This window comes from Muntiacus reevesi, chromosome 13, assembly GCF_963930625.1.
Source record: "Muntiacus reevesi chromosome 13, mMunRee1.1, whole genome shotgun sequence".
NCBI classification, from domain to species: Eukaryota; Metazoa; Chordata; class Mammalia; order Artiodactyla; family Cervidae; genus Muntiacus; species Muntiacus reevesi.
The window spans coordinates 63294827-63309960 of record NC_089261.1 but is presented as its reverse complement, the minus strand read 5'-3'; the positions used below and the strand labels follow the sequence as shown (position 1 = coordinate 63309960).

The following is a 15134-nucleotide window of genomic DNA, read 5'->3' as shown; positions in this document are numbered from 1 at the left end:
GCATTGATAAACTCTAATTATGCCTATACCTTCTGCCGGTTTTATATTTACTTTTTTGGGTGATGTTCACATTGAAACTTGCTAGCGGCAGTCACATAGTGGTGGCTGTGAAAGTGAAGTTGCTCAGTTGTGTCCGTCTCTTTGCAACCTCATGGACTATAGCCTACCAGGCTCCTTTGTTCATGGGATTTCCTGGGCAAGAATACCAGAATGGGTTGCCATTTCCTTCTCCAGGGGATCTTCCCGACCCAGGGATCGAACCCGGGTCTCCTGCATTGCAGGCAGAAGCTTTACCCTCTGAGCCACCAGGGAAGATTCCAATGGTGGCTGTAATATAATATTTGATGAAATAAAATCATAAACCTTTGACATTAAAATCACAGCACTCTCTTTTATACTTAAACCTTGAAATTTTTCCATTTAGTTGGGCAAAAGGCTAATAAGCATGATATGGGTGTGTTCACAGAGCTGAGTATTTAGTAATCTCTTATATACAGCTCTACAAGTGAGTGGATGAATTGCTTGGATCAATTAACTGGAGCTTTCAGACCATTTATGATCAGTTCAGCTTTGAAAATTATGGTTGATCTTTGGGGAATGGTTGGATCTTTTTATTTCATTGCTAAAAGAATTTATACTCTTTACCTTAGTATGAAGTTTTTTTCATAGCTGAATAAATGCAGAGAGTGCAGCTATAATACATAATATATATAGTATTTAAGTATATAATTTGCATCATATAAGAAATGATCATAACTAATGTTTTTGATCTCTGCTGAGAATAAATCATGAGAAATGGGTTTTCATTGCTTTTAAACAATATTTTACATAGTGCACAAAGCACTTTCCAGTGGTTCATACTTAGATCCTGGTACAAGTTATACAGGTTAGTAGAATAATGTACTGTTTTCCTATACATATGTCTTAAAAATATAATCTAAATAACTGTGTTCTTGTTATTTGATGCCATGCTGCCTGTTAATATTGATTAGCTATAATTTTTTTGATGATTTAGATTTTTGTGTTTGACACTTTTTATTTATCACTTGATAAGATATTATAGGAACATTGTCTGTTGCATCATATAAACCGTGTGTTGGAAAAATTGAACATTTAAATTTTATGTTTTGTTTGCTCTGTTCATTTATTTATTTTTTTGTGTGTGTATTTTGACTCCTTGTATATTTTTCATCTAGGTCACTTTTGAAATACACAAAGAAAACCTTGCCAATATATTAAGGGAACACCAGGGAAAAGTTGATGAAGAAATAGGGGAGTGTTCTTCAAATCCAGTTCGAGCAATCTCTGGCATTAGCAGGGAAGTTAATGTTTCAGTAGGATCCCAACAATCAGATACAAAAGATTCTCCTGTGTCTTCTGATATCACTAGAAATAGTGAGGAAAAGTCAAGTATTGGGCAGACAAGTTCAGCAGAATCTGCATCCAACACTGAACTGCAAATTCCTGATACACCTAATGAAGAAAGGACAACTGGGCCAGAAAATCAGGAGTTACTGGATGAAGTCCCTCTGGAAGAAACAGTGGTAAATGAAACAGCTAATGTAGATGATTTAGAAAGATCTTCTGACATAACAGAAGCTGCAACCATTTCCTCTGATTCTTTTACAACTGGCAAAGATACAGTGACTGTCAATGAAGTAACTGCTTCCATCAGTTCTCCTTCAGAAGAAGATGCTTCGGAGGTGCCAGAATTATTAGATAAGTCTGTAGTAGAGGAAGAAGATGATGATGATTATGTAGAGCTGAAGGTAGAATGTAGTCCTGTTGAGGAAGTCAGTCTCCCCACAGAGCGCCAAGGCAATTGTTGGTCTCCAGGTGCTTCTGAAGCCAGTGAGAGAGAGAATGTGTTCAGTAATGACCATAAATTAATGCTTCCAGAGGAAGAAGCTGTAAGTAAGAAACAAACTGACACTGAAACTCAAAATCCTAAAGATTCTGGAGTCTTGTCTATGACAGCATCAGGGGCTTCAGCTACCTCACCAGATGCGGCTGCTTCCCAAGCAGCTGTACATTCCGACATTGGTCATGTGCTGGAGGATCGGGAGAAAACTAGCTTCACTGGAGAAACCAAACTAAATAGTGACTCTCATGGTAATATCTTGGAGTCTCCTACTACTTCTGAGCATAAGATTGCCAAGTTGGATGTTTCCAGTGTTGCTACAGATACTGAGAGACTGGAATTGAAGGCCAGTACAGATGTGGAAGCGTCTCAGCCTCCTCAGCCTGTGCTTGAGGTGATTATATTTATTATCTCCTTGAAATACATTTGCATTGAGTTGAAATTGAACAAGTGTATATACTTAAACATTTTATTTTATTTTAAAGTTCCTTGATAACCTGTTTGCAGTTACATAAATGCAGTGAATATGAAGATTTTATTTCTTATCTTTTTAGCAGGGTTTGATTTTTAGTGTGAGTTTGTTAAATGGCAGCTTTTATTGTTAGTTTCACTACAGTATCATTAAAACTTACTACTTTCAAGTTTCAGTGTTAGCCTATTTTTAGCTTTTATAAAGCAAACATTGGAAATACTTTCCTTTTACCCTTTATTTGATGACCCCAGTCATAGTTAGGACATTATTTTTTCTGCTACCTTCCTGCAGAACCACCTGCTTTGTATAATTTTATGTACAAAATATGCAGTTTAAAATTGTTCCTTGAGGTCTGTTTGTGACAGCAGGAGCCTTTGTGAGATTCAGAGGCATAGCTTTCTTCTTGACCAGTATCTCAGAGGGATCCATGACACCACTGTGGTTGCATGTTGTCATTTCCCACTTGATTCAACTCTTACTGCTCTCCTGTCTTCCTTTTTTATTGGTTTGATCTTCATTCTATTGTCTTTAGTTTTGTTTTTTTCTTAATTATAGCTAATTTATAATCCAGATACAGCCTTTCTTTTATGTCAGTATTGAAAATCCCAAACTTCTTCATTCATTTATAAAATGCTGTATTAACTGGTGCTAACGCTAACATGGTTCTAGGCCAGTTACTGCTGAATGGTGCTAGTTATAGCATTTATTTGTAACTTTGCCTTAAATGTATCGTTGTTATTATTCATTAATAATTTTTCTCTGATTTGGTTCCTTAGTGTCTTGAAATGTGAGTATTTGTTAGGTGAATTGCATAGACTCTATTAGATATTAATGTCTTCTTTTGCAGTTGAACTTCCTTTATTACTCTTTTTAACTTTCTCTATTAGATGTCAAGGCAACAGGAGCAGCCAGGGCAAGGAACAGCACCCGACACAGTTAACGGACAAAGGAGGGATTCCAGGTCTATGTTCCGTATTCCTGAGTTCAGATGGTCTCAAATGCATCAGCGTTTGCTCACTGATCTACTATTTTCAATAGAAACAGACATACAGATGTGGAGAAGGTTTGTCCGTTTATTTATCATAGAAGATGTGTGTAAATTTTAGTCTTTGTTTTCAAAGAAATTTATTTAGTTAACATTCTGTAGTTAACTATAGTCATTTGGTTAAAAAGTAGGATATAAATTAAATCTGTGGTAGGGTTTTATTGAATTAATGTTTATTCTCTTACAAATGTGAGGTATTGTATTTAGAGTATGAAAACTTGAAAATCAGAGATTTTTCTTTTAAAGTATTTGCTGAAGATTTTCTGTGACATATTTTATATCTCATAATTTGCCTGAATGTAGGTCTATCAAATACGTTTATTTCTAGAAGAAAGTAAAAAAATTGGATTTAGGTGAAACATCTAATTTTCCAATGTATTTTTACTATAAAAAGTCTGTGTATTTTAGAGTATCCTCCGTTGTGTGATTTATGATTTTTAAAAGTGCCTAATTTGTTTATTGTTAGTTGTAATCTACTCTTACTCTGTTTAAAAACATTTTATGGCATTATCTAAGAAAATGTTACTAGAAAATTCATTTTTAATAGCACATGTAGTGCCATTTACCTCTCAGTTTTTGTGGCTTCAAATTTTGCTCCTAATTTAGGGTAATTTAGTTCAACTTTTATATCAAGTCTAAGATCAGTAGTATTTATTGTTCAGAACTGAAAAAGGGCACAGATAGTAACCACTGATAGGGAATGGTCTACACATTCTGAGGAAGTATACATCCCCAAAATGCCTGCTGCATCATTATAGTTCCTCAGCTTTCAAGATGAAGCAAAGAAAGCACCCTCTTATTCTCCCTTCCCTCAAGTAGGCAAATGTTATTTCCTTTCTTTAACATTATGAGTAAACATCATTTATCTTTGGACAGCCATTCAACAAAGACAGTTATGGACTTCGTGAATAGCAGTGATAATGTCATCTTTGTACACAACACAGTTCATCTCATCTCTCAAGTGATGGACAATATGGTCATGGCTTGTGGGGGTATACTGCCGTTGCTTTCAGCTGCTACATCGGCTACAGTAAGGACTTAACTACTAAGTAAAATTGGTGTGAAAACAGGACTTATATGTTCTTATTGATTAAAACTTAAATGTGGTGGTTACTATACATCATAGGTTCTATCATTCAAAAATAGCAGAATCTGTTATAATTACTTGAAAGGACCTTAGAATCTGTCCCAGGAATGAAGGCACTAAAGAATGTTTAATTATCAGGGATGAATTAGTTAGTGAGTAATATGACCGACAGTGTTTCACCTGTATGTATGCTTTCTTTTAGATGAAATGATAAGGAAATTCCTCTGTTGAACTAGATTTATTTATAAAAGCCAAACTTTTTATAAAATTTAGAAGTTTGGGGAATGTATCTCATAAAATTGGATTTTTATCAGAATATATATATAAATGTCAAAATTTATTCCTTATAGCATGAGCTGGAGAATATTGAACCTACTCAAGGGCTTTCGATAGAAGCCTCTGTGGCATTTTTGCAGAGATTAATTAGCCTTGTGGATGTACTTATATTTGCAAGTTCTCTTGGCTTCACTGAAATTGAAGCTGAAAAAAATATGTCATCTGGAGGAATTTTGCGGCAGAGTCTCCGACTAGGTGAGCTGTTAAACCCCAATACTTAGGAATTTGCTTAAATTTTCAGTAATACAGACATACTAAATTGAATATTTTCTTTCCCATGTTGGTGGGAAAATATGTGCTAGGCAGTTTGTCTTATGATACTTTTTAACTTCCAAAGAGTAGAGTACTGTGTATGCATTGGCTGTAGTAGTACTTGTAAGGGTGGATCGAGGAGGAGGATATGTTTTGAAAATTCTACGGAGTTGATTCTGATCAGCATCATTCCCTGCAACCCCCCGTCGCCTTTTGCTTGGAAGTAGTGCTTCTCAAGTTTTGGTGTGATTCATACACCTGGATCACCAGACGATATTGTTACAACGCTGGTTAGCTTATATAGGTCTGCGATGAGGCCTAAACTGGTCCTCCTAGTAAGGCCCAGGTAGTGTTGATGCTGCTTCTCTTACAAACACACTTGAGCAGCAGGGTTCTAAACTAGCATCGTTCAAGTGTAGCCATTAATCCAAATAAGTTGTGATAAAATTAATATGACTATTAAACCTCTGCTCTGCTCCTGGAGGCAGTTCTTCCTTGAATTTTAAGTGATATCTGAAATTCCTTAGGTGAAGAAAAATTGTTTTTGTCTATGCAAAATGTCTCCTGTATCTAGTGTAAATACTGAGACTTTATTAATGATTTGCTCATTAAATGGAGAGAAGTAGGTGGAGAAAAGGGGACCATGAAAGCAAAATCTTTAAGAACCATGGCCATGTGAAGACAGATTAGAAATAAAGTACCTATGAAAATATAATATCTAAAGTGGAAAATATAATTAGTTAAAATATTTCCCCATATTTAGCAACAATACCTATACTTAGATATTCAGACATACTTTGAATTTTTTGGTACAATAATTATTTTCACTCAAAATACCATTCAAAGTACTTTTAAAGTCAGGATGCTCTAAAGAACTTGGTATACTATTTTTAGGGAGTTGTTTTAAAATCTTAGTTAAGAGTCAGATGGTAAGCGTAACAAAACAAAAGGTATCATTTACTGTTGTTTTGTGTCATTTCTGATTTTCACATTGAGTCAGCAATCATTTTCTCCCATTCATTCATTTGTATTTTCTTTTATTCATGAGGAAATTTGAGATCAAAGAAGTTAATTAACTTAATGAAAATTCAGAGGCTATAAATTGGCAGAGTTGAAATTTGGATATAGTTTAACTAGTATTACTGTTCTTTCTGTTATAGGATACACTGTTAAACTTTATATCAATAATATAATTAAAATATTTAGAACCCATTACTTTGTATACGCCATTTTTTAAGCCTCTCTACTTTCCTGAAAAGAGTACACTTGTAGAATTGAAAGTAGAAAACTACACTAGCAATGCTTCGCTGTACTCAAGAAGTATTAAATTCAGAAACTAGGAAAATTCTCTGTCTCCCTCTATTTTCATAACTATAGAAGAAAATAAATAAATAATTCAGTGTACTCCAGCACTATATCTTCTCCTTGTTCAGGACCACTTAATAGAATATGGTACGCTTGGTCACAGCGGTCCAAATGTTTTGATCCCTGGTCTCCTCATTGCTGTTTTCGTGAAGTTGGAAGTGAGAAGGTCAGACGGCAACAGTAAGAACAGATTACTGAGACTGACTGATACTAGGCACTCAGATGTGGCCCTTACCTTTGTAATGCAGATGCAGACTTGCTGTTGCACAGCCTCTGACAGCGGTAGTTGAGACGCTCTTTGCTGGGCCTGACCCCAAACTGGACGGACTTGTCCGTACTCTCTCCCTCCCCTTCACTGTGTTCCTTCCCTTCTCCAGCTTTTGTTGCTCTCTGGGCACCTTTGTGAATACTCCCCTTTCAGTTCTGTGTGTAGTAGCCACGTGATAGTCAGCGGGTCCTTGGAGTTATTACTGAGGTTTGCTATCTTGTTCCTAATTTGCTCTCCCACCCTTGTGGAGGCAGATACTTTTAGGGCTACCGATTTGGTTGGGATTGGAGATGATTACATGATATGAGTCAATTCATAGTCAATTGTGTATTACCTAATTCTTTAAAATTTACAGTTACTATCTGAATAACTTGAGTTAACTGCCTGATAAGTGAGATGTTTATAGAGAGGTAGTTTTGGATTGTATATTAATCACAATCTCCTTTTTGTCACCTACCTTTCTAACTGTTTTAATGAAAGCCAGTAAAAGATAGACTTTATAAATAAATATTCCCTTTAAATTCCCTCTGTCAGTCCCGATTACTGTCATGCTGTAATCATAAAAATTTTAAGAAAAACATGCTGGTTTCTAGTTTAACTATTGTACTTCACTGAAGATAATAGAAAAACTAGTTGATGGCAATGTGATTTACTTTGTTTTCTTACACTTTTAAAATCTTTTCTTCCCTATCTTTTCCGTCATAAAAGATTATTTCAAGTAAATTATGTGAGATCTAAGAAATAGTATAGTATTTCTTAAGGTTCTTAAACGGATTCTCTTTTAGCAGTGGGCCCTAATAGAGTGACTACCAGAGTCAGAAAACAAACAGTGTGTGAGAAAGCCCAGGGATATTTTAGGAATTTGCTGAAGGTGATCTGTTTCAAATAAAATCTTAGGCAAGTCATATAGGTGGGTTTTGTCAGTTCCATAATCTTAAATACAATTTTTTCTTAAATTGCAGTGTGTGCAGTGGCAGTAAGGAATTGCTTAGAGTGTCAGCAGCAGTCACAGCTGAGAAATAAAGGCGATGCAGGAAAAAGCCAGAAAATGGCACACAGCCTGATTCCCACTGGGAAATCTGCAGCGAAGGTAAGCCTGCAGAATAATTAATTAAATAACAAAGCATTCTCTTATTTTACAGTTAAGATCTTAAATTTATTTGTTCATTTCAACATAAAGTTAAATAAATCTGACAGAAATCCTAAAATAGTTACTTTAGTCTGTGGACATAACTTTCAAATATTTGTGTTTGAGTATACAGTAAAGATTTGCTTATACTTAATCTTGTCTGCTTTTCCAAATGTTTACTTTCCTTGTGTCCATGATACTTTTCCCTTCAGATACGTCAGTGTGTGTTTCACGTACTTGGTGAGTTAGCATATAATCTCTTTCTTCTTTCATGGCTCCCTTCTCTACCCCCTACCTCCTGGCACCCAAAAGAAGAAGAGAGGAGGAGGACAACAAGCTGGGAAAAGATGTTGTCGCCCATGGAATAGTGTGTTATTTTTAAAAATATCTGTGTAATGTATGTTTATGTGTTTTGTCTTAAATAGAGTCCAGTGGACATTGTAACTGGTGGTATATCTCCAGTGAGAGATTTTGACAGGCTCTTACAAGACATGGATATTAATCGACTTCGGGCAGTTGTCTTCAGAGACATAGTAAGTTTTTCTTTCACATATTCTCTTAGCTGATACATATTTCTTCCTAGGCCCAAAGTATTGAGAGTGAACACTTTATGTGGTATAAAATCGTCAAGTAGAAATAGGAAGACTTAGATATCAGTTGTCTTGACAATGATTTTAGAATCTTTGAATATTAGCAATATTATTTACATACATGGAGCTGATGTTTCAGAGTATTGCTCCTGATAACAATAGCACATTATTAGATAGTAAGCATTGTAAGTGCTTTATGTATTCTCATTAATTCCAGCAGCTTCCTGAGTTGTGCACTTTGTAATTCCAGTTTTATAAATGAGGAATTTGAAGTACAGAGAGCTCATGCAGCTTGTTAAGCTGATGGAGCTGGTAAATGATAGGATTCAAACGCATCAGTCAAACACTAGAACCTGTGCTTTGATACATGATACAAAAGTACATGACTAAATGTTGGTTATGGTGTTTTAAGTATTTGAAAGGTGAAAGATAGGTTTGTTTTAGGTAATTTTGATACATAATATGGCAGAATTTCAGATAGAAATTGTAACGTCATATAAAAAAGCATAAACATGAAAATTGCAATCATTTGTGATCCTACTCACTTGTATTTGGAGTATTATCATTAATATTTACTGAACTCTTACTGTGTGTTGAGTATAGGCTGCTCTATACTACATATAAGTTTTAAAAAATAAACTTTATAACTTTAGTTTTAATTTTCTCTTCTTTAGTGTTTTAGTCCACTCTTGATTCTTCATGAAGTATGCAATTTGTTAATAGTAGTTGTTATTAGCTATAGCTAATAGTCTTAAACACTTAATGCATATTAAGCATAGGACTGGATGATTGATAATGTATTATTTAATTCACAGAATACTCCTATGAGAAAGATAGCAGTATTAGCTTAAATATCTACTTAAAACCGCAAGTAGTGATAGGTAAAAGAGGATTAAGGGCCTAAGGAATCTGATTCTTGAAGTTTCCGTATTAACCATGCTTCAGACTTTCATCCTAACTAGCACCTGTATGCACTAAGTGATGCTCGCTCTCTGGAGCTCAGTGTTTGCTTTTTGGTAACTGTATGATTCCTTCATTAACAAAGCATCACCTTTGTGTTTTTCGAAACCCACCGCCTGTGGTCTACCGTGGAACCAAACATTGCTGCTTCCTTCTCTCCCCATGCTCTTTGAGCAGTTGTTGAGTCTATTGCCCTATAATTTTGCATTTCCTAAAATGAATTTTAAATATCTACAATAAGTGATGTAAGTCTTGGCTTTAAAATTTTTCTAATGACTATCCTATAGCATTTAAAATGAAATCAATACACCTCACCCTGGCTCTTATTATATCACAATATTTGGACAGAGAATTAGAGTGTCTCCTATGTCTACCATGTCATGTCTGAAAGTAACAAATAACTTTAATTTTTTTGGTAATTAGAAAAGTGATGTAGTCACCTTATAGGAATTTTAGAAAAGAAAAAACACCTTATTTCACAGGCTACATCCAGAGCCTATTCTAGCATAAGCAAACTTTGAAGAAAAAGGAAATTACCTAAGACTGAGGATATAAATAAATCATTACCTAGAGGTTAAGAGCTAAGGTTTTTAATCACTCTAATCTTGAGTTCAGATTTGCTTTTGCATTTACTGTGTGCCTTTAGGTAAATTACTTAACTTCTGTAGGCCTCATCTTAGGTATATGGGTTAATGACTGTAGCGTTACAGTCTGACTCACAGTAAGTATTTAATAAATGACAGCTACAGTTGAAAACAAATTTGTTTCAGGAGTTAGGTCTTAAACGTAAGGACCTATGCAATATTTCTTATTTGGGCATAAATCAGAGTTACACTGTATACTTCATACTGCAGTAACTAAACATTGAACAGGCTAATGGGGTAAATAAAGATTTAGATAGTATAAATAATTTATAAAACATTAAGAAGACCAAGCAGCTTATTTGCCTACATTTTCAATGTTGATACCATGGGTAGCAGTTATTGTAATAGATGGTAGGATTATGTGGCAGAAGAACATAGGAGTTTCTGGAGAAAAGGGTAGGTTAATCTAAGAAAGGAAAAATGAACATATATCTTTTCCATCAAGACTAATAAGGTGTTACACATGAACCTAAAAACTACCAAAGATTCTTGTCAGATTATAAATATGTCTAATAATCCTGTTAAGTAGATATGTTCAGTACACTCTGAAATTTAATTTTTCTCTGAAATTGTGTGCAAAACTTTTGATAATCATTAATTGTAAACTTTAAAGTCTTATTGGTACCAGTTGTTTCCATTTATTTATCTCCTAGGCAACCATGTTCTTTGTTTTGTTTATCCTAAATTTATGTGCTACTTGAGTTTCAGAATTTGATGGACAAATTTTGAGTTTTTTCTTTAGGTTCAAATGTATTTTGAAAAGTTATAAAAATTAGTGATGTGTGCAATGTTCCTTTGAAAATGGGGAATTTTATTAGGTGAAGTGGTCATTGATATGTATAGGCGATCTGTAGAGCTGCAATGAAGCCTGAACCTCTTTAGAGATCAGCCTGCTTTGTGCTTTTCTTTCTCCAGACCCTGTGTTAAGTCCCGGACACTTGGTTGTCTATATTACTTTAAAATACTCTTGAAAATTTCTTTAGCATCTAGTTCTGTTTCTGATCACTTTTAATAAGCTCAAATGTTTGTCTTTTAAGAAAATTGTTATTCTGATTTTTATAAAGCAATTTAATTCTTACGGTTGAAAGTAAAAATAATGGTTCATATATAATTATAGTTGCTATTTGATTAATCTGATAAAGTATATTAGGATGTATCTCTTCAGATTGAGTTACTTAATGTAAAAACAATGAGCCAGCATCTCTCTCTTGTTTAACAAGCATAAAACCTAACATATACAGGCATTTTTCCAAGAATTTTTGTTTAATCTTTGCTCAGGTGAATTCATTACTATTTTCTGTGTATATTGAAAGATTTGTGAATATGTTTTGTATTTGAATGTTGTCTTGTAAAATAAGATCAAATGTCTTACTTAGTAGTGGCATAATTAACTCCTCGTATTTCCTCCCCAGGAGGATAGCAAACAAGCACAGTTTTTAGCCTTGGCAGTTGTGTACTTTATCTCTGTTCTTATGGTCTCGAAGTACAGAGACATTTTGGAACCCCAGAATGAAAGGCATAACCAGTCTAGAGAAACCGGTAGTGAATGTGGAAATTTGTCACTCCCTGGTAAGTTTCTGTATTTTATTATCTGGCATCCAAAATTCAAGTAAAACATTACCTACTTACAGCAGTTAAAAATATTCATCCTGGAATTTAAATCCATTTATGTGTACCTTAATGAGAGCATGCAGTTATTTTTATTAATAACAAAGTATTTTAAGGACCCTGTAGTTAATTTCAACTGAGATGTGATTTCTGCTTTAAGTGAGCCATATAATTAAAAAATAAGTGAGAAAATGTTATGTTTTACAAATAAAGTATTAAACAGTTTTAACTCAGCATTTGTTGTGAAGAATAACTTATATTCTCTTATGAGACATATTTGTTAACAAATAAGTGTAATAATTGGAGTTAAATATAAAATTAGCTGCCAGTTATAGATGTATAGTTAGAGAAGCAGCTGGTGTAGGTATAGAAGTCGCTCCTACCTGACAGAGGACATTTATCTATTCCATCAATATTCATTTGGTACCTCTTAGCTGCTTGTTCGTTACTGATGAGCAGAAGCAAAAAATCTGCCCTCATGGAGCCTGTATTCCAGGAGAGGAAGTAGAAAATGAGTATATATAATAAACAAATTGTATAGTATTTTAGAAGATGTTAAGTCTTAAGACAATAAAAGTTGAATGGGGAAGGATATCAGGAATAACCAGGAGAAAGGGAGTGTGAATTTTCACTCTAAGGAGAATGGGAAATTACTGGAGGGCTTTGAGTACAGGAGTTAGAATTGATGTGTGTTATTAAAGAGTAGAACTTGGAATTCTGTCCAGATTACATCCTGTAGGGCAAGAAAAAGCCGTGTTTTAGTTATGGACCACTGTGTTACAGGTTACCTCACAGCGAAAACTCCCAACTGTTTTAGTCTTGTTATCATGATTCCATGAATTTGGTTCAGATAAGGCACAGTGGTAATAATTCTTGCTCCAAATGATGTCTCTGGGGTTGGAAAGTCTGAGATAACTTTTCTACTCATTTATCTAGTGCCTCAGCTAGAATAGCTCTTAAGAGCTAGGGCTGATGGACTGAAATGACTAGACTAGAGTTGTGTGTGGGGGACCTTGCTACTTGTTTTCAGCTGAATTCCTTTGTTTTACTCCATTAGTCTGCAGGTCTTTTATCTCCTATGTGGAGGTCTCTCTACATGATCTTACCAGCAAGGTAGCCAGATTGCTTTCAGAGATGTTCAGGGATTCTGAGAATGCCCAAACTGTTAGATTTTAAAAATTGGGTACTGAACTGGCCCATTGTCACTTCTGCCACATGGGTGTAAGTAAGTCAGGCTCTGTGGAAAATTCTTCAAGAGACGGGAATACCAGACCACCTGACCTGACTCCTGAGAGATCTGTATGCAGGTCAAGAAGCGACAGTTAGAACTGGACATGGAACAACAGACTGGTTCCAAATAGGGAAAGGAGTACATAAAGGCTGTATATTGTCACCCTGCTTATTAAACTTATATGCAGAATATATCATGAGAAACGCTGGGCTGGATGTAGCACAAGCTGGAATCCAGATTGCTGGGAGAAATATCAATAACCTCAGATATTCAGATGACACCACCCTTATGGCAGAAAGCGAAGAAGAACTGAAGAGCCTCTTGATGAAAATGAAAGAGAGTGAAAAAGTTGGCTTAAAACTCAACATGCAGAAAACTAAGATCACGGCATCTGGTTCTATCACTTCATGGCAAATAGCTGGGGAAACAATGGAAACAGTGTCTGACTTTATATTTTTGGGGTTCCAAAATCCCTGCAGATGGTGACTGCAGCCATGAAATTAAAAGACACTTACTCCTTGGAAAAGCTATGACCAACCTAGACAGCTTATTATAAAGCAGAGATGATTTTTTTTTTTTTGCGACTCCATGGACTGTAGCCAACCAGGCTCCTCTGTCCATGGGATTCTCCAGGCAAGAATACTGGAGAGACATTACTTGGCAACAAAGGTCCATCTAGTCAAGGCTGTGGTTTTTCCAATAGTCACGTATGGATGTGAGAGTTGGAATATAAAGAAAGCTGAGTGCCGAAAAATTGATGCTTTTGAACTGTGGTGTTGGAGAAGACTCTTGAGAGTCCCTTGAACTGCAAGGAGATCCAACCAGTTCGTCCTAAAGGAAATCAGTCCTGAATATTCATATGTATTCAGATTTTGGAATATTCATTGGAAGGACTGATGCTGAAACTGAAACTCCAATTTGGCCTCCTGAAGCGAAGAACTGACTCATTGGAGAAGACCCTGATGCTGGGAAAGATTGAAGGCAGGAGGAGAAGGGGACGTCAGAGGATGAGATGGTTGGATGGCTGACCTGATGGACATGAGTTTAAGTAAACTCAGGGAGTTGGTGATGGACAGGGCAGCCTGGCGTGCTGCAGTCCGTGGGGTCACGAAGAGTTGCAGATAAATGAGCAACTGAACTGAGCTGAAGTCAGGCCCAGCCCTTACTCAGCAACTGCTCAAGGGGGTGAATACCAGGAGGCATGATCTATGGATCCATTAATTTAACAGTCTAACATAACCAGCTAGGAGTATATTGCAATAATCTAGGCAAGAGGTGATTTGGGTCTTGACCTGGGTGGTAGCTGTAGGGCTAGTGAGAAGCAGTCAGATTTTGGATATATTCTGATGGTGAGAAGGCAGTATTTAAAAATATTAGGTGTGCATATGTGAAAGATTGAAGGTAGTCAAGAATAATTATAAAGTGCAGTTGGATAGACTGAAGGTGAAACATACTCAGGCAAGGATAAGAAATTTAATTTTCGATATCTTGTGTTTGTGATGTCTTTTAGACATATAGAAGAAAGTGTAGAGTAGGCAGTTACATACAAAATCTAAATTTGATTGATTGAAATAGTGGTATTTAATACTTGGAGAGTGAATGAGACCATTAAGGATATAAATGTTGACAGAAAAAGTAAAAGGATTAAGAACTAAGTACTAAATTCCTCCAACTTAAGAAATAAGGGAGAAAGAGAAGTGAAGGAAGTAAAGAAGGAATCGTACATGAAAAGCTGAAAGAGTGTTACCAGCCTGGAAGGAATAATCAGTTGCTCCTGTTATGTCATGAGCTGTTAGGTCGAGAATTGATCATTGGATTTAGCAAGATGGAGCATTTTTGTTGGAATGGAATCAATACCTGATTGGAGGGAATGAAAATCAAATAGAAAAGGTGATGTTTCTTGTGGAACTATATTTTAAAGATCATTGATTGAATCATTCATCCATATGGGATTGGTAACATGTTTTCTAATAGAAACTGTGTTTGAGGTAGAGGTCTTGGGAATATTATCTGAAGAAATGCCGGTGTATAAGGCACAGAAGCCCATTCAGCAGATTGTAAGCAGTTTTGTGTTGTATATGTATTATGGCATGAGTAGCAGGAGATAAAGTTGGAGATGAATAGTCATCTGAAAAATACTGGTGGACCTACTCCTTGCCGGACACTGTTATAGGCCCAGGCGTTGTCACTGGTGCTGGGGATGAAGTGTCAATGAAGACACATTCTCTACCCTGATGAAGTTTACGTCCTAGCAGCCTTGAGTGTGCCCGAAGGATTTTGGACTTT

At 35.7% G+C, this 15134-nt stretch overlaps 1 protein-coding gene across 3 annotated transcripts in view; it reads left to right on the top strand.

The window, feature by feature from the left end:
• The window catches only part of LRBA (LPS responsive beige-like anchor protein), a 719345-nt gene that overhangs the window by 157015 nt on the left and 547196 nt on the right, over window positions 1-15134 (top strand). For all 3 annotated transcript variants that reach the window (XM_065905003.1, XM_065905001.1, XM_065905002.1), the window contains exons 23-29: window positions 1197-2255; window positions 3221-3396; window positions 4255-4408; window positions 4816-4996; window positions 7649-7776; window positions 8241-8348; window positions 11422-11578. In XM_065905003.1, coding sequence (XP_065761075.1) covers window positions 1197-2255; window positions 3221-3396; window positions 4255-4408; window positions 4816-4996; window positions 7649-7776; window positions 8241-8348; window positions 11422-11578 — 1963 coding nt within the window. The remainder of the gene's footprint in view (window positions 1-1196; window positions 2256-3220; window positions 3397-4254; window positions 4409-4815; window positions 4997-7648; window positions 7777-8240; window positions 8349-11421; window positions 11579-15134) is intronic.